We start from the raw sequence: 20,618 nt of genomic DNA, 5'->3' as shown, positions 1-20,618 counted from the left end.
CCGAATGAATCTATCAAATGTTTAACTATTTTTGAACAATTCGAAACACAGTAACGACGTCTAAGCTTCTGTTCGATATTTCAGTATATTTTATTCATCTTACTTCTAAAGAGATAAATAATTCGGTAAATACTCAACGCACGACTGTCTTGTAATGAAATTAATAAGAAAACATCGATTTTTTTTCCAGCCAACCTGCTTAATTCAAGCCTCGATCTTTGCCGGATCCCTCCAGATTACCTCTCGCTAAATTTTCCACACTTTGCATCTGCGTCTCGGTTTTAGGGTCTAAAAACTGCCGCAAATTTCACGCTTCATGTTAAATTTCGATAAATAAGTGAATCTTGAAAAATTTATCACACTGATCGACTATTATTTATTACACGATTTAACTTATTTTTATTTAAAACAATAATATTCTTTTTGCAATATCTTTGAGTTGAGGTCAATGAACAGGATTGAATATTTGATAATCGAGTACATCCGATAAAAAATTGGCAAGAAAACTACGAAATCTGAATAATAAATTCTTAATTTTCATGCGATTTTTATATCTTCGTGTAAACGCGAAATGTTTTTGCTGTATTTTTTCTCCAGAAATGCATTTAATAGAATTGTGCCGTCATGAACTCTTTCGCGTTCGAGGAACGTGGACTTAGATATTCAAAATTGACGTGCTATACATATACATATAAGTAAATAAAAGTGAAATATGATAAAAAGCGAATAAAAACTTGTGTTTAAAAATTGCGTAAAGCGTCTCTTTATCTTGAGCAGAGGAGCCACACCTCTTTGAAAACGTCATCAACAATTCATACCAATGCAAGAGTGTTGAATGCACGCGTAAGTATATATATATATATATATATATGTATTCATATTAAAGAATCTGCATAATTTATAAATGTGCGGCCTTTAATAATAATGAATACGGTCAGCAAATCGATCGATCATTCCCTGTCATTCACCATTTACATAATATATGTGCAAACTTTTGTGTGTAAAAAAGTAAAGAGAAAACAAAAAAAAAAAAAAATGTTTATAATAATTTCAGCGTACGTCATGTAATCTGCTGATTTAACCAACATGCGCGCTACGCGTATATGCTATGCATATATAATATAATTATCGACTCGAGTCTTTATCTACCATCTCCGTATATTTTATTGACAATATTATTAAATAGTCTCATTACACTTCAATTTATATGGTTTCAGATAATGTCTACGTATGAACATACATGTACATGTAACATCGGGCTATGAGAGAAGGTGCTAGAATCGTACGAGAAACACCGAAATATTGCAATTATGTAACAGCTGTGTGTGTATGAAACGAATTTTGAGGGCGTTCAATATCGCGAGTAAAGTCTGTGCAAGCAGGGGTTGAAAACCGAAAATCGAATTAGACGATTGACTTCGATTTGAACTACAAGCGGGAGGATATTTTACCTGATCGGTCAAGAAACTGAAATTTTTTGTAATCAGTCCTCGGAGTTTCTGCCTAAGAATGTCTTTACTGTATATATTTTAATAGGAATATATATATTTTTTTTTTTTACCGACTTAATCGAAAATTTTTAAGGAAAAATGGAGGACAATTTCAGGAATTGAAAATAATTTGAAAAAGTGAATAAAAAATCTAATCAAAATAACACCGTCGAACGAAATTTGGCACGACTGAAATGAGGTTGAGAACTTTTTGTGGAATCATTTGATGGTTTTTTTTTTACGGGCAGACGGTACGGTGGAGAAATATTTAAAAAAAAAAATAAAAAATGAACAATCGAAAATTGGCAAGCCTGAAGACAAGACCGTGAATATTTTCCATCGAGCGGACAATTACAAAGTGGCAAAAGCTCTGTCTGATGTATTTCTAGTTGATTTGTTGATTTTAAGTGGCATTTAGATATCGAAATCGACGCCTCTCTCGAAATCATGTCACAGTAATTACACTTTCTCAAACTCTCAGAATGAGACGGCAATAATAATGCTCGCCCGATTACCTGCCGCCTGTCTCGCATTCCGTTTATTTTAGAGAAATTCAACCTCCCTCTCCATCCCCCCCTCCCTTCTTCCTCTCTCTCTCTCTCTCCCCCTCCAATTCCCCTCTTTTTACTCAATATTCGCGTTAATTTCCACCAATTTATTTCGTACCAGAAGGAAAAACAGAACCGTCGATGAATGTTGTGATTCTTTTTTTTTTTTTCCTAATTTTATTTTATCTCACTTCTTTTTCCTCCATACGCTGCTACGTCTAAGATTTCGCAAACGACGAGACTCTGCAAAATTTCATGAGCAATTAGACAATTACACAATTATTCTGTGTATTTTTTTTTCTCTCTTTCTTTTTCCCTACCATATTGTATATCCGATAAAATTTATTTCTAGGTGAAAAATAAAAAAAAAAAAAAAAAAAAAACTTTTCGTTTCTACCATAGAATTTGGTTTGCGTTACTATGATTAGTTTTTAATTATGGTCACTTGCGTTCTGTTTTTATTATAGATTTTTTTTTTTTTTCCTCTTATTGTTCATCTGTTGCGATAATTTAATATCGTTGAAACGTTAAAATCGATGCTCAAGCCTTATTTAACACAATTTTGTAACAACCAGCAAGTTTAGTGTTCAGAACTATATAATTACACTAAACAGTTACTCGAGACTTTTTTCCTTTCAAAAATGATGAAAACGTTATTCAACTAACGATAATCATTTGACTGCAGATTTTTCTATAAAATATTGTGAAATATGAAATTTTTCTCACTAGTTAACGAATTTTACGAGATGTGAAAATAATCGATGCATCGATTAATCGAGTCCAAAAAAATAATCAACACGACTCGATTGAACCGGTAAAAACTAATTGATTAATCGATTGTTTCATTTTTTTTTTTTTTTTTTTTTGAAACCATGTATTTGAAACAAAAATTTCGTAACATTCGGTACCTAGTCTCAACAGCGAAAAAGTTTTTTGTCAACTTATAGTTTCATTTAAAATATTCTTCAATTTCAGATAAAAATATTCATTTATTTTTCACTTGTTGTATGAAATAGAAACGTACTAAGTCAGACAATGATAATAATTAATTCCCTAACCACATAAACTGATATCGTAACGCGTCGTTCATGGGAGTAAAAAAGAAAAACCAATTGTGAGGAAAAATAATCGAATCGGTCGATAAATCGAGTTTGCAAAAACAATCAATTATAGCGATTAATTCGTAAAAAATATTCCATTAAACCTAAAATCGTTTATTTTTGATTATTCTTAGGAAAAACTGCCGATTACCAAACGGTTTGGTTCCTCGCTCGTACTTTTTCATACGCACGAATTGCGTCACGATTACAACTGTGTACAAACCATACGATTCTGCGCAAAAACTGCATCGTCATATTCAATTACGTGGGAGTGGGGCAAGAGAAAAAAAATATAAATAAAAAATTCACTTTTACGACTACATGCTCCAGTTACAATCTGACCCCCCCCCCTCCCCCCCCCCGCTCTTCCACAAAATTCTTATACGACACATTATATAGATACATATAAATATATATATATATATATGTAATATGTGTGTTCATTTGTACAGTACGATGCAGATCGTCGCACATGTGACACAACAAGGACACGTGTAATTCATCCAAAGCGTATGATATTACAAGATTCGAACAAGAGATTTGTTGAATTGAAGGAAATTGATTTTTTTTTCTTAAAACATTTTTTCTTAAAAATCTCTTAATCTTAAAATATTGTTCGAATCAAGAAGAAATGTTAATCGTAGTGTATAGTTGTTGTTTTTTTTGTTTTTTATTGTAGTTTCTTTTTTCCCAATAAAGTTACGAATTTCCGTATCACACCTTAATCAAAGAAATTTTTTACATCGGTATGTAAATTTCTTTGAAACGAAGGATATCACCTCCGTACGAGAGAATTTTCAAACCGTACATGAAATCGTTGTCTGAATTTGTATGGTTAAATAAATTTCACTTTATCGACTGTCTACCATTGACGATAACTACATACGCCTAAGCTAACAGAGATTGTTTATTATTAGTATTATTGTTGTCGTTGTTGTTATTCAAACAAAATTTAGCCGACAAATTTCCTTCGCGAAAAATATAATCCGATTCAAATCATCACTGTCACACAACTATCGCTTGAAAAAGAAACCTGAATAAAATAGTTCTCGAAAAATTGAGGGAAAAAAAAAAAAAAAAAAAAAAACATCGGATCAATATTACAATAAACTTTGAACCGTGCGATGGCGAAAAAGAAAAAATATCAGAAAAATCCTCGTATTTAAAGAATTTTAACCTGCAAATCCAAAATTTCACTTGGACTCAAAGATTTTTTTCGAAGCTTTTAAAATTGTCCAAGGTGCACGATAAAGCGAGAAGTAGACGCGAATAATTGTATTTGAGACATGCGATTAGATCCGTAGCCCCCCCCCCCCCCCCCCTGTCACACCGTTGTTCGCAATGTTCTCGTGTGTGGGTTGCTCGATTATAGAAACGAGTGTAAACCGTATACGAATTGTGAAAACAGTCCATGACCCCAGAAGTTCAGATGCGCAGCGTTTATAATGTGTATAATAGTTGTGCAATATATATGTGTATGTACACACCGATATAACACGCACAGGAGGAATAAACCGTACAGAAAAAAAAAGAAGAAGAAGAAGAAGAAGAAGAAGGAAAACACATACAATTTTGAACAAAATCGGCTGGTATATTCCCAAATAATAAATTCGTCTAAATACCAAAAATAATAACGATGAATCAAAAAAATACCTTTTTAATGCGTTTGAATTTTTCCCGTTTCTTAGTGTCTTCGCAACGTACAAGAAAAATACCGAAGCAATTTCATTTCTCCTCGCATGTATAATACATACATACATACATACATACATACATACATACATACATACATACATACATACATACATACAACCAATTATGACACGACATATTACACATACTCGCATACAGTAACAGGGTATAATCGTTGTGACAGTTGTAACCGAACAAGTCAATGACACTGCGCGCGAGGTAATGAATTAAATAACGCGCGTCTCGAGCATGCAGAGATAGGAGAACGAACTGCAGCCTCATAGTTTCGAATTAATAGAGCACACGTGCAAAGGTCGCTCTGTCACGTCAATATTCGACGCGCGCGTCGTCTTGAGTTTGATAAATTTTTCAAAAACGTGGGGAAAAAAAAAAAACAAAACTTGTTTCCTCTTCTGTGTTCGTTTTCTTTTTTTCTAATTTTCATTTCCTGAGAATTTTTATTAACTTATTTATTTTTTTTCAAATAAATAAATAAATATATTATTCATACCATATATACATATATATATATATATATATATATATATATATATATATATACATATTATCATATCTGCATCTTCCGCTGTGAAAGAAAAATTGTCAATGCGAGAGACTCTCTGTGTAAAGAGGAAACGACGTATGTGTATGTAGTTACGTACGTATATATATATATATATATATATATATATATGTGTATGTAGTTACGTACGTATATATATATATATATATATATATATATATATATATATATATGTATATAGGTGAATGAGACTTTGAGACTTGAGCTGAGGTTCGAAGCATGAATTGAAGTAAAGACGGAAAGAGAAGAGCGGCTCCGGTACCAAGCAGTCTGTACGCTTATCGGAACGAGATTTCGCATATTTCATTAGCTCGAAACTGCGCATATTGTACAGCGGGCGACGCGACGGGCCATCGCTCGGGACGAGATAAAATATACAAGAGAGTTATATTTGTGTGTCGCGTAAATAGAGGAGAGAAGAGGAGAGGAGAGGGACGCGGCTCTGTTCGGTGTGATAGTCGGTGCGATTTCATTTTCAATTATTTATTGTGATATCGTATGGTTATTGTTGTTTTTTTAATCTCTTTCTCTCTCCCTCTCTTTCTCTATTTAAAATTATATTAATTTTTAATTAATTAAACCAAAATAATAGAATTATTTATTTAATTACACCTTTTCATTCGCGGATATATTTTTAATATAACGGTACGTTACAAATATACAAATTCTTCAGATAACAACAAAAATCTACATATATATATATATGTATATATATATATATATATATATATATATGTAATATTAAAAATTATATAGAAATTATATGAATGTATGATATAATATTTAATTTATCTAGAAATTTGTTTTTGTTTTTTTCACAAAATTTCAACTCTTAGTCTTTGCCAAAATATATATATATTAATTACTTGAGGCACATTTGGGAAATATTTTTTGCACAGCTTTCTTCTTGTCGAACGAATATTGTTTTTTTTTTTTTTTTCCCCTCACGATACTTTGATTTAATTTTAAGCCGATAATTTTTCCTTGACCGAATTACGGCATCGGTCGTACGTTGTTTGTATTTTTATTGCTTTATTTCTTTTTTTTCTCCGCGTTTTCTTGATTCAAATTTTAGCGTGCAGCTGCAGAGAGAGAGAGAGAGAGAGAGAGAGGGAGAGAAGAGGATTCGCGATATCTTTCGTTCGCATGAGATGAAAAAATTAGTAGAGTATGTAAATATTTAAGGGATGTCTGCGGAACTTTGAGACTCAGTTCAGGCGACGATCGGAATGTTAAATTATACGAGCATGAATATAACGACGATTCGAACGTTTATTTTTCAGCAGGTCGTTATATTGTCGAATCAAATATTTTCCCGGCGCCGGGTTTATGGTATTAACGCCTGCAAGCCGAAGCTGAAAGCTCTCTTTTCGAATATATTTATAAACATCGAGTACATATTATAGACGTTTGTATATTTACGTACGTAGCTGTAAAACTATGGACTTTTTTCTTTTTGTTTTTTCTTCTTTTTTTTTTTTCTTCTTTTTTCGCCCTCAAAATCATTCTGAAAATTTTAAACTCTCTCGCGAATCTTATGAATGAATTGGTCTGGTATTGATTTCTCTCTCTCTCTCTCTCTCTTTCTATCTCTATCTTTTTTCTATTTTACGTGTATGGAAAAAAATGGTTTTCAGACTTTTGTGCCTGCTGTAGGATAAATTGATTCGAAATCGAGGGAAAGAAAAAAAAAAAATTTGCCTCTTAAATGTTCATTCAGGATTATCTTCGTTGATGAGTTTAATTATCATCGTACGATGTTTTTATTATACGTGATGAAAATTATGATGAAATTGCTGATTTAATTTCTTGTGTTTATAAACTATAATTTAATCGCGAGAAATTTTAACTGTTTCTTCTTTTATTCACAAATGAATTTATTCTAACGAAAAGAAAGAGGAAAAAAAAAAAAAATCAAAAATTTCAATGGTAGTGGAAAGATTTTGAAAAATTATTCATCAAATTATGGATCATTTTACCTTTTGTAGTTATAATTTTATAAAAATACTTGAATTCTTTCATGCCTGATGTAAGATTAAAAGAATGACCAATTAGAAGGTAAGAGATCGAGTTTAATAACCCTTCAAATTTTAGGAAAATCAACTAAATATTATATGTTTAGTCCCCTAAAGAAGATATAATAACGAAAGAAAAAAAAAAAAAACGACAACGAGGGGCGGAAGGAGGGGGGGGAAGAGGGGTTAAAGGTGACATTTGTAAATTCGGCGATGACTTCATCGCGAAATACGATAATGTAACATATTATACACGAAAAGTGTATAAAGATGAATGAATTTACGTAATTAATATTTGGATCTCGTTAATTACGCGATTAGCGCCAAAGATTATTTACAGTACATACATATATATATATATATATACATCTAAAACTATAAACATAAACAGATCAATGTGATTAATTTTGTATAACGTGTAACAGGATGCAATACGTTTTTCCTGATACGAAAGAAAAAAGAAAAAAAGAAAAAGAAAAAAATTCGGCGAATAAAAAAAATTTCACCCGCGGTGAAAAAAAAAAAAAAAGAAATTTTTGTTTAACGCTTTATCACAAATTATTCTCATACTGCGAGTAACAACAACGTTTTTTTATTCAGGTATAACAATATACGAGAATAAATTGTTTGAAAATCTTGTCCAGATTGAAATTGATTGTCTTTGTTGGGTTGTTGTTTTTTTTTTTTTTTTTTTTTTTTTAAATTTGTTTTTTGTTTTTCGCTTTCTCCGGGCAAGGATTGCGATATTATATTTCTATTGCGTCGTAGCATCGGCAGGCCTTTTAGTCGGTTCGCCGACTCGAATAGCGCCGTTTAACATCATCGTTGTGTAAAACACGTGTGTGTTATAATGTTTGTTGAATTGTGAGGGGAAACAAACAGAAGAAAAAAAAAAAAAAATTTAATAGCTCAAATACTTATACCGTACGAATGATCGTTTCGCCGAAGCGATTGTAAAATAATAAAAAAAATATGTGCGCGCGCGGTTAATGAGACTTGTGTCATATTTTAAAATAGGTCTTCGATTGCCGGACGAAATATGTATTTAATTCATGTCTCGTCCGATTTTTCGACATTCAGATGTGCGCCCGAACTGATTCTGATACGGACGCATTTTTTCACTTGCATGAATATTCGAAAATTGGAAAGAAAAGAAAAGAAAAAAAAAAAAAAAACACATATGTATATACATCTGTACTTTGGAGGAAACAAAAATTTAGTAAATTAATAATTAACAAGCGAAGATATTTCAAGAAGAATGATTCTGAAATCAGATAATTCGATTTTGAAATCGATAAAACGATTCAAGTTCTGTATTATATAACACAAGGCTGTGTGTAAAAAGTAAAAGCAATGAATAAGTTAATTGTAATAATTAATTTGGATTGAATAAAATGATAAGATAAAAGATGGGATTTTAATCTATTATTATTGGGGAATTATTTCAGCCCATGGACGATAATTTATCAATGAGAGATGAAATTATACGCGGTTAAACCCAATTTGATCATTTATATATGTATATGTATATATATACATATATACATTATAATATACATCGATAATTCGGTTCCGATTCTCCGAAGAGTCGTAAAGCGTTTGATTTATGCCTAATTATATTACAGGGTGTGTATTTAATATAAAACATAAGATTATTATGCACACCGATATGCCACGTTTGAAATAACAATAATAATAATAATAACCAATGGTTCAATATGCGAAGTGAAATTCTTGTGCAAGAAGAAATCAAATTTTAATATGCATAAACATTGATAACAGTGATAATTAAAATTCGTAGTATGTAATATATTGTATAGATACATATACAAGCGGAGATACAGTTAATTCGTCAAATTTGTATAATATGACGCTAAATCTCCGCCCACTTTATTAAATTCATTGGTTCCTATTCTCTCTCTTTCCCTCTCTCTCGCTCTTTTTCTCGCCTTTACTTTATTCAACATTAGTTTTATTCTCGATTAAACAGATCATCTGATTTAGCGCGTTGCCGCGGAAACTTACGCAATATTATACTAAAATGGCGTCATTGCGTCGGACGAATTCCTCACCTTTTTTTAAAAAATTTTTACTACCGAGTTTAAAATCAAACCACACAATTCGACGAAAATAAATTTTTTAATGCAAGCGAATTCAACCACTTCATAAAATTCAAAACTATAAAAACTGCGCGCTTGTGTGTTATTGGAATTTATCATTTATGCAGGTATCGTGTAACATTATTCAAACAAACTTCGATTCTTTTTGACTCAATGTGGTTGTGATATTTGGAAAAATTCTTGATCAATCATTGCAATTGTAAAAATCATTTCATTCAGTTGGAGAAGAAAAAAAAAAAAAAAAATACCTTTCCAAATCCATTTATATACTCAATACTCAATTATTGTTCCGTTCGGATTTTTTGATCGCCAGAGAAAAATTCGCAAATTATACTCGCGCATATATCGGACGAATGGAGGTAAAAAAAAAAAAAAAAAATATTGCAAAAAATTTGAAGTTTCAGGTATGTTAACGAATTTCCGGTAAATTTTAAATTGCAGCGTTGCAGATTAATCGATTTCAAGCTTGGGGCGGGGGTTGAAATTCCGAATTTATCAAAATTCCAAAAGCGCCGGAACTTGAAGTAAAGATATCAAACTTTGACGAAACATCAAAGTTTCGAATGTGCCCAAACCCGAGGCTTAAAGTTCCGAAATAGCGAAAATGAGACAAATTTAAAAAACTAAAACATCGAAATTCCGAATAACCCAAAATTTTCAGTGTCATGAATTTCTGACGGTGAAATTTCACCACTTTGATCTGTCGATGTTTCAAGTTTTTGATAATATTACGTTCGGAATCCTGGTAGTTCTGACTTTCGGTATTTCTGAATCTTTATACCTACTCGTCGAGTAAATTGCACCGAGTGAGTATATTTCACCTTTCGAAATTCCCTTCTATCGAAACTTTATTTGTAAGAATTTTTCTCAATCAAAACTATGCCTTTAGTTACTCTGCTCCATCGTACTCAAAATTTTTTGGAATCTTTCAATTCGTAAAATTGAGCCGTCAGCTTTCCGACCATTCGAAACTTTGTCGCTTCGCCAAAGTTTCATTTCTTTACATCAAGTTTCGCCACGAACTAATTCGGAATTAGGCGCTTTCGGAACTTTCCAAATTCAAACCTTCCACCCCACCCCTCGAGCTTATTATAATTGCGATAAGTTTGGCGTTGTACAAATTGACCTCGACTAAACGAAGAAACGAAGAAACGAAGAACGAAAGACGACCAAGACGAGTAAGTAAAAAGGAGACACGAGCTTTTGCAGTGCATAAGTAGCGACAGGAGGGGATTGGGTGCCACGCTGGCTGCCCACGAAGGGGCTCGCCTGTGGCTGATCTGTGTCATCGAAGACGGTGGGGGACAGACGGCTTATAAGACACAGCAGCCTCAACGATGGACCAATAGTCGGAAAACAGTGAATCAAGTTAATAAACTCAAGAACAGCTCCGTGATATTCTCGCAAGCTTGGCATTCAAGGAAAAGATAGAGAACATTTGGCACGCTGCGAGATACTCGTTAATTCGATAAATAATAATAGAAGAATATAAGAGAAAAAACAAACAAACAAACAAACATACACAACATCCACAACAAACAAAGAAATAAAAAAATTTTAATCAATAAATAATCAGACTCGTTATCTCTGTTCGATTTTCGTTCGCAGGGTTGGATAATTTCTTAGTTTTTTTTTTTTTTTATTTTTTGTTGCATTTTTTCTCTCACTGTTTTATCTTCGTCAATTCGTTGAAAATTATAACAACAATTAACAAGTGTACAAGGAAAACGAACAATTCGGTAATACTTGTATATCTTATATATACATAGAAAGAAGTGGCGAAAACAACGTGAGGATGTCTTGAAATTCAAATCATTAGATTTGAATAAATTGAGCGCGTTTGGGGGAAAAAAAAAAAAAAAAAAATTCATCGAAGAAGTTGATTATACGAATAAAGGTATAAAAAAACGATAAAGAAGATAAGAAGAAAATCAGAGAAAGAAGTGAGAAGAATAAATTCGAAAGTAAAAAAAAAAAAAAAAAAAAAAAAAAAAAGCGACGAGTAAATAAAAAGTCGAATATATAAAACGAAGTTTAAAGAATATAATAGCAGTTGTATATGTATATTTTGATCGTTAATCAAACCGGCGTGTAAAAAACTTGTGACAATTTATTTATCCCATTGACTTACCGATCGTCAGAGACGTAATTCGAACGTTTGTATTATATCTGCAGCGAACGATTTCCTCCGAACGTGAGTAAAATATTAAAATTCTTATTTGACCCGCTTCTTAAAAATGTATTTAACATAATCTTGCCGTACACCCTTTTGTATATATATATATATGACTGAAAAGGGGAGTCAGAGGAAAATCTTTTTATCCGTGTCGTTAAGATTTCTCGGAATCTCTCACTCCGACAGTAGAGTCAAAAAACTTGCGCAACGAAAAGTTGAATTTACTTGTTATGAGGGATTATTTTTTCTGTTTTCTTTTCTTCTTTTTATCATCAAGGAAAATTTTAGAAGATAAAAAATCTCGATTACTGTGATATTGATATAGATTGCATCATTCTATATTGTGGCGGTAGAATTTTTATCAATCGTACATCGTTCCTATAAATAAATATTCTCTGGAAATATGTTATTTTTATACGTTTAACAATGATGAGTAAGAAAATATAATCTAACAATTGTGTGAATTTTGAATTCGGAGTAGATAAAAAAAAAACTAATTCCGATAGTTTCGTCACATATCTTTCTACTTTAATACACAACGCTGTTTCACCTCGATTCCTCGTGTCGCTGAATTCCTTTTTCCAAACTTTCTGAATCTGGTTTGGAAATTTCATTGTTTTAATACGATTTTTGCGAAAAAAAAAAAAAAAAAATTAAAGGTAACTAGTCTTTAATCGTTATTATACAAGGGAAAAATCCTCATTTTGACAAATAGTTTACAAGAAACTGAAACAACTTCGAAAACTCTCGGATTGCATATATCGTTGAAATATCGAAATCCGTTGTACGACGCGTTGAAGGGATGAGTGATTACTTTAATCATTAAGTATTCGTTCATTCATTCATTCGTTCGTTCGATCGTTCATTTATTTCTTTTCTTCTTTCTCTCTTTCCCACTCGATTAGCCCGATTCATAAATCGTACCGTCATTTTATACCGAGTGTAATCTTGAACAAAGAAAAGCAAAATAACAAAATAAATATTTAAATACACATCTAGATTTACTTTCGCATACATATTTCTTAATAAACTGAAACTCAAACTCAGATTCGCTCTGAAAAATTATATTCCTTTTTAAAAAGAACAAAATTTATTAAAAGTAAAAAACTATAATAATAATAATTTAGAGAAAGAAAATTTATTTTTGAATCGGGATCCAGCTCCAAAAATACTTTATGTTTATACAGATAGTTATATTACACATATTACACATATTACACATATTGTATATATATTTATATACGTAGAATTAAGTATATCGATAGGAAAGTTCGAGTGGCTTTAGTCGACACTCGTGATGCATTCTCGACGGTGGCAACAACGAAGAAGAAGAAGAAGAAGAAGAAGAAAAGAAATAAAATATTCCATAAATGATGTAAATATTATTACGTTTGATTTATTGTTTCCTTGTATCCAATAATTCCGCGGCTATATCGTTATATTTACTATTATAGAGGCGATTACGCGTATTCGGTGCGGTTGTTTTTACTACAAGGGGAGAGTTGCATGTATGCATGTATATATATTTATATATAATATTCTTATGCACTGTCGAGTTAATTGATAAATTATAAATATATAAAACGATAATGAAAAGCGTGTATAACTGTACAGTTTTCCATCGCTGGTTTATTCCATAGCTGATTTCGCATCTTTTCGCGCATATGACTTGCGAAAAAAACGATGATACCATATACGCGCGACGGTTCTTCTTTTTTTTTTTGTTCTCTCTCTCTTTCTTTATTGTTATTAATTTCTTTTTTCGTTTTTCCCCACTTCTTTTTATCCACAAAGACACAAACGGCATTTATATTCACCACGTGTGTATTATATTCACCGTTCGCTTTATTACGTTAAATAACAACAAATATATTCCGACCTCTGACATCTCGACATCTCTTTCTTTCTTTCTTTCTTTTTCTTGCTCTCTTCCACCGTCTGCAGGTCTAAATAAATTTTGAAGGAGATTCGTTGGCCAAAAATAGCGGAAAATTAAGAGTATCTGTCGAAGTGAGATGTTCGTAGGGTGATTAAATTTGTTTAAAAATACAAAAAATATAAAAAATACTGAAATTACGGGGAAAAGCTTGGATGTAAATTGTCTCGTTTCAAATAACACTCGAAGATTTTTGAAAATACATGAAATTCGTTCGATTTCACTTCGTGCAAAATCCCAAATATGTAATCGATCGCGAATTTTCCCGAGGAACACGATTGGGCCATTAGTTTTCCGATATTTTCACGCAGAGACTCGGAAAATCGAAGAAATTTGAAAATCAAATATCTCAAAAACGTACGCTTCAAATTGGCAGAAAATAGTCAGGAAAGAATGTTTCTGTAACATGTACTTTCAGCTCATGAAATTTCACCGAGCCAGATATTCGCGGAACCAAAAATCTCCGATCATTTGGAATTTCGATTTTAAACTCTTCTCATTTTCGCAATTTCAGAACTTTGACTCGTCAGAGTTACGCCCTTTCGAAACTTTCATGTTTCGTAAAAGTTTAATTTCTTTACTTCAAGTTTCGCGAGCGAAAAAATTCGAAATTCAGGGTTTTCGAAATTTCACCCCATCCCCGCATCAGAGGTTCAATTAACGGTATTTTCCGATAATAGCTATTTATGTGGCATGCCCGTAAGCCGCCTGTTTTTTTTGGCAAGGATAAAGATTTCAGGATTTCATACTGAAATTATCCGAGCCAAAAAACGGTTTACGGGCATGCGACATACAATATTTTTTACGGTATGGGCATTGAAAAGCAAAACGAAGAGTGAGGTTATGTCGCGATCTGTTCGACGAAGCTACTTTATTCGGCAGTTTGGGATGCGCACTTCGAACTGCGCGTCAAAACTGCGGAATAAAGACTTTATTCCGCAACTTTGTTCGCTGCCGTATAAAGCGTCACTTTACGAAACGAAAACTCCCACAAAAAGTGGACTTTTCAATGCCCTTGCCGTAAAAAGATAATCTTGTATCGATATTACACGATAGACGTGGAATTGAACTCACCGCCTTCGCATCCCTTCGTCAGCATCTGCCTGACAATAGCCGTTTTACTCGTGTATGCATTGGCGTTCGCCACGGAGGCGCAGAGTCTTCTGAATTCCCTGAAAGTATCATCCCTGCAGTTTCCAACGACGGTTGCCTTAGCCTTTGACGTCGTCGAGGCTTTCGACGTCGATGGAATTGGCTCAACTTGGGATTTTGATTCACCAACGGATGTTAATCCCTTGTTAGACGAATCGCGCGGCTCTTTTTTCGTCGACGAATCTTTTTTCGGAGTATTTTTTTTCCCCGGTGATATTTTCTTGTTGGTGTTTTTAAAAGGGGCTGAAAATAAGGATTATAAGAGAAATCAATCGAGACACGAAATACTTGGCGGAATCCTACGTTGTAAATTCAGTTATCGAGTTTGTTTATACATGTATAATAATAAAATTACAATTATTAATTCATTAATTTGCAGTCAATTCACCGCAGTGCGAATCGTGAAACGACGTTTCAAATTTACATTCAATTCGAATTTTCCTAGTCTTAAATTCCAAAAGCTTTCCCGCTTCGGTCTTGGTCTCTAAGAATGTTCCTTTTTTTAACAAAGAATCTGTGAGAAAAACTTGAAGCGAATCTACTCCGACTATCGATTCGAAAATATTGTATCCATATTTTAAGGAGAAGTAAAAAATCAAACCCGTGAAAAAAATGTTTTTTTACACTCTACACCGTGCTTAAAAATAAAGAAATATCACCGATGTGATATTCATACGTAGGTTGATTTGATATGGAATGCCTCATATACAACAGGTATGTCATGCGGTATACCGTGTATTCCGCGCCTCAATGTTAATCGAACATTTAATTTTCGATAAGGCATTTCTACCGGACAAAGTGAAGCTAGTATATCGATTCCCTGGCCAAGGGTTCAACTTATTCATGCATAAACTCCGTTTTCGACCTGACGTTAATCGTTACAGTATAATTTATAAACAAACGGTCTGCTGTAATTTCGTTACCAAAGGTTTCAAACACAGTTTAAATATATCAATATTTATCGCAAGTCTTCGGAAATCTTTATAATAATTCCACTCGAAAGACGAAAGAAGAAAAGAACAAAAAAATCATTAAATAGAGTGCCGACAATTTTTTCTATTTTTTTTTTTTCAAATGAAAATTCACCACTTTTTCCTCTCTCTCTCTCTCGCTTTATTAATTTTATTTGTTATTGTTTTTTCTTATTTTTTTTTTTTTTTTATCGTTATTTCTATCTCTATCGTTCCTTTTATTGATATTTTATTTTGTATCTTAATTTATAATTTTATATCACATTCATATTAATCAATTTATATTACTTTGATTTATTTACTAACTATCCTATAAACTTTTTGTTTATTTATTGCTAATTTTGCACCGTATCTCTTACATCTCGAATGTCCGACATTGTCACGAACATAATGAAAATATCTATCTATCTATCTATCTATCTATTTATCTATCCATCTATCCATCTATCTATCTTTACCAGAATCGTTGAACTCCTCGAGTTTTGCTTGAACGAGTTCCTTTCCCTCGTCGTCGAGGTCCTCCCATCCAGCGACGTCGGCGTCGAGATCATCGATGCGTTTAGTGCTCGCCCTCTGCTTGGCGAAAACTTCAAAAATGCATGTCAAGTGGTGCCAAGCCTTCATTTTCCCCTCGCCGAATGGATTCGACATCAATTTCGCGACCCTGACGACACCCTGCTCGATCGGACACTTGCACTTTTTGCATTTAGCTCGTCCGGTTTTCGCACGTTCAACCGCGAACGGTTTTTCCTCCGCTAACTCCTCGCCGTCCGACATCGGGTTTTCAACTCAATGTCCGCTCTCGATTTTTCCGCACCTGCGGAAATAATTCAACCGCTTTTACAACCGCGCGTGAAGAAGAAAAAAAAAACTGTTTAAACCAAAATATACTAAACGACGTTACTCAAAATCGTTCCCGCATATTCAAGAAATACAATCAAGTATAAAATCCATCTTTTACAGTCAATTTGTACTGAAATATTTTGTCATACGTATACAAAGCTTGTAAAAATTCGTGATTATCGTTTCGCTTAAATACAGCGAGGTTCTGTAAATTCAAAGTAAATGAGAGACAAGAAAAAATTAAAGAAAGTATCCTTTCAAATTCTTTTCTTTCTTTTTTTTTTTTTTTTTTATAAATCGTGTATAATAAATGCGAGATCACGTATAGACCCCCCGCTGTTATAAATATAAACTCATTTCCCACTCTTCCGTCCATTTATTGACCGTCCTAATTTTGAACCCATAACTTAAGAAACCGCGTTCGCTTCATTCATGCTGATCAAACCCACGACGCAGATTTTATTGCCATCTTTTATTCCTCCAGTCTGTCATGTTTCAACGGTTAAAAATTCTAATAGTAATTAAAAATACAGAGATTTTCGCAATTTTTTTTTTACTAAATACAATACATACATATACATTATACATAAAATACCTATTAAATTTCGTTCGTTCATCTTCTACGATCTAATGTGAAATCTATGAAATAATCTTTCTTTCACAGTCTCGCAAGAATTCACCATTTTGTCGCACTGTGGAGAAAAAAAAAAATTTTCTACCAGATAAGAACTGGATCATTATCGCCTACTCGGCGCTTTACGTTCGTCCGATTCGACAACCAATCAAAGACTTGACCTCAGTTCAGTTTCTCCGCGATTGGACGATCGCGTTAATTGAAAAACAAAGATTATACAGACATTAATTACATACATAATTGGTCCGGCTAATTATAAATGTGCTCTCATCGCCTCGCCCCCCCCCCCCCCCCCTTCCCAATAGCGTTTATTATTTTATACGACATGTATTTACACTCATATTATATTATACACGTACACATGCAGACATTAGCGATCAGCTTATAATCGGCGCGCAATTAAATGATTGCTAAAACGTTGCGTTAATATACGTATCATGAGTATAACATAATTAATGTCGATGAGTTTGATTGCCCGATGAAAATATCGCAAAATATTATTCGGTGGACACAGATTTTGTTTACTGTCAAAATCTGATTTATTATTATTATTATTATTAGTAGTAGTATTTTTGTTTTTGGTGTTTAATATTGTATGAATCAATTATGAGAAAAAGAAAATTAATTACGATTGGATGAATATTAACATAAATATTATATGTGAGAATAAAAATTTGATAAATACAGAGCGGTGAAGAAACTTCGTTTACAAGACTTTCGAGTTTTTTTAGTTTTTTTTCTTTTCTTCCTCTTTCTTCTACTCTGTAATACGGAAATCCTTTCGACAAGAAGAGACAGAAATACGTGTATATTATACATACATATATATAAATATATATATACATAGGTATGTACACCTATATAAACGACATGTAGGTTTGTAAATGGTGAGGAATTAAGAGCCAGCAACAAAGAGAGAAAGAAAGAATGACAGAAAGAAAGAAAGAAAGAAAATGAAACAAGAAATGATTATTCCTTGATTAATTGATGTACTTATATTTGCATTATTATTTCGTACCAGCATCTCAGCGCTTTATTCAAATTTTTGAATAAATTGAAAAGATTTTCCTGACAACGAGTGGGAGTATTTAAAGTATATTGTGATATATATAATTAAGCACAACTAGTAAAAAAAAAAAAAAAAAACGCGTGGGTGGCACGAAAATGTTTATATGATTTATTTGCATCGTAATTATATGGTTTCAGAAGTTGAAAAGATGATGCAGACAGTCGTCGCGATGAAGGACGCAAGGATTCCAGAAGTAAATGACACCCGGCCAGCTCGAGTCGCGGAAAAACGGAACTACGGTAAGGAAGATTTTCCCTTTCCAGCAATTATTAATTATATACGCGATGAAAAAAAATAAAATAAAAAAAAACTTTTTTTTTTTTTTTTTGTTTTTCCCTCTCCGGATAAGAAATAAAGAGAGAAATAAGAAAAGATAATATTGCCAAAAGATATTTATTTCAATAGATAATATTATGTATAATTACGAAATCGGGAACCTCTAAAACGAAGCTTAAAAAATATTTTCACATTTTTTGAGAGAAACTTTCAGCGTGAAAACCGACCTCAAAACGTGAAATTATTATAGAAAACTTGGACTAATATGAAAATCTGATTCTCGATATTATTTATATTATACCGTACTTGTGATATTTGATTTTGAAATTTTAATCTTTCATCGGTGTCCCCAAAATTTCACTAATATTCACAATAATCAACGACGGTAATTAGAGCTTCTATCTTTGACTGGAAATTTTCGGGAAATATTTGGAAAATTTCCAATATATATATGTATATAAGTATGACGAATCCAATCAGCGACCCCAAAACCCCAGCACATCGTTTTTGGACAGTATTCAATAAAATTCGAAAGTTCCATCCACCGCATTGGCTCCACCATTTTGTATTTTAAAAATCCGATACCAGATTCGCAATAAAATAAAACTCGATTTCGCACAATACTCTGCAACTCAAACGGTCAATCGAAACTGATCGTTCTCAGCCTTACAAATGCCAACGTTAAGCTAACAAATTGATCAAGTCTTATCCATCAATTAGCCGGTTTATCTACGGGCAGTCGAAACGCGGTCCGACGAATTGGCAGGCCTAACAACAGTAAGAAAAAAGCGACAGTTAAACACTTTCTACTTACGTCTAACGTACGTACACGTAACACGTATTACTGTATGCTCGCCGGACCAACACGTGGCCTTACTACTTGCTTCGGGCCATTCGGTGCAGCGTTCGCCTATCTTTACATGGAATGCGGGACATTTATTTGATAAGGTAAACGGATAGACAAAATAGTTGCACAGAAGCCAGGTCAATTATATTTTCACGGAAATAACAGTTTTAATCCCCGATTGCATTGGAAATTAATGGAAATAACAAGAATTTTATCCATTTATTTATCAATAATTGTAAGTAATTGATTTTAAGACAAGAAAGTAGCTGAAAAGCAAGAAACGATTTCTTAAATAATTTTACGATATATTAGCAAATATTCGTAATGAAAAAAAAATTTTATTTATTAAAATAATAGTTAGTCGAACTGTAAATATTAGAATTATTCAAAAATCCTTTACTCCGACAAACGCAACCAAAAATTGATAATTTTTGTTTCCAGCCCTTGCGTTTTTTTTTTTTTTTTCTTTTTTAAAAATTTTTTTTCAACAATTTCAATAATATTGAGATAAAAAAAAAACGGACCACGTTAGTTTTATTAAAAATCAATGCAAGAGTCAAGATTTTCGATTTTAATTTCACAATTTTCGACACAAGGTAAAAAAAAATATTTTCAGAACAATTGTCGCTTCAAGTCGATGTTGATTTTCCTTCTTTTTTTTCCCCTCTACACGATGAATGTTACAAATATTCCGTTACAATTAAACCCGCGCGAACAGATCGTCGAGATCCCACTTTGTGTTGATTAGCTATTATTTCGTGTTGATTGTAAAGGAAATAGCGAGAGGCGTTGATCAAAGCGTGTGTGCAGAAGTGTTAAATTAAAGTGAGTGCACGTGTATATATATATATATACCTACCTACGTAAATTAGATAAAGATGCGTGTAGTTTTCGCGAATACGGCAAAAAAAAAAAAATAATAATAATAATAATAAAAGTAATGGGCGTCGATTACTCCGCGGTGAAATTCCATTCGAATTGCAGAATATATACATATATATTAGGGTGGCGCAAAAAAACCGACTACTTTTTTTTTTTCTTGAGTCTCGTGTGACAAAATGTTAGTTTTTGATGTTTTAAGAGCCCACTCCAAAGGGCAGCTAAAAAAGAAATTTTAAGAGGTCGCTCCAAATTTTTTAAAATGTCTAAAATCGTCAAAAAATTAA

The 20,618-nt window shown here is 32.6% G+C and overlaps 2 protein-coding genes across 6 annotated transcripts in view; one reads left to right on the top strand and one right to left on the bottom strand.

The window, feature by feature from the left end:
• LOC124404063 (DNA ligase 3-like) overlaps nucleotides 1-16,596 on the bottom strand; it is a 45,039-nt gene extending 28,443 nt beyond the window's left edge. The window contains exons 1-2 of the mRNA XM_046877881.1: nucleotides 16,242-16,596; nucleotides 14,735-15,055 (exon numbers count right to left, since the gene is read on the bottom strand). Of these exons, the coding sequence (XP_046733837.1) occupies nucleotides 14,735-15,055; nucleotides 16,242-16,560 (640 nt within the window). The 5' untranslated portion in view covers nucleotides 16,561-16,596. The remainder of the gene's footprint in view (nucleotides 1-14,734; nucleotides 15,056-16,241) is intronic.
• Nucleotides 11,498-20,618, top strand: part of LOC124404068 — a 33,889-nt gene continuing 24,768 nt past the window's right edge. For 3 of the 5 annotated variants that reach the window (XM_046877891.1, XM_046877889.1, XM_046877888.1), the window contains exons 1-2: nucleotides 11,505-11,742; nucleotides 18,467-18,568. In XM_046877891.1, coding sequence (XP_046733847.1) covers nucleotides 18,478-18,568 — 91 coding nt within the window. In that variant the 5' untranslated portion in view covers nucleotides 11,505-11,742; nucleotides 18,467-18,477. Of the gene's footprint in view, nucleotides 11,743-18,466; nucleotides 18,569-20,618 lie in introns of all 5 variants that reach the window. The other 2 variants (XM_046877892.1, XM_046877893.1) reach the window with 2 other exon arrangements.

This window comes from Diprion similis, chromosome 3, assembly GCF_021155765.1.
Source record: "Diprion similis isolate iyDipSimi1 chromosome 3, iyDipSimi1.1, whole genome shotgun sequence".
NCBI lineage: Eukaryota > Metazoa > Arthropoda > Insecta > Hymenoptera > Diprionidae > Diprion > Diprion similis.
Note: the sequence above shows the minus strand (reverse complement) of the source record. Positions and strands in the feature narration are given on the sequence as shown.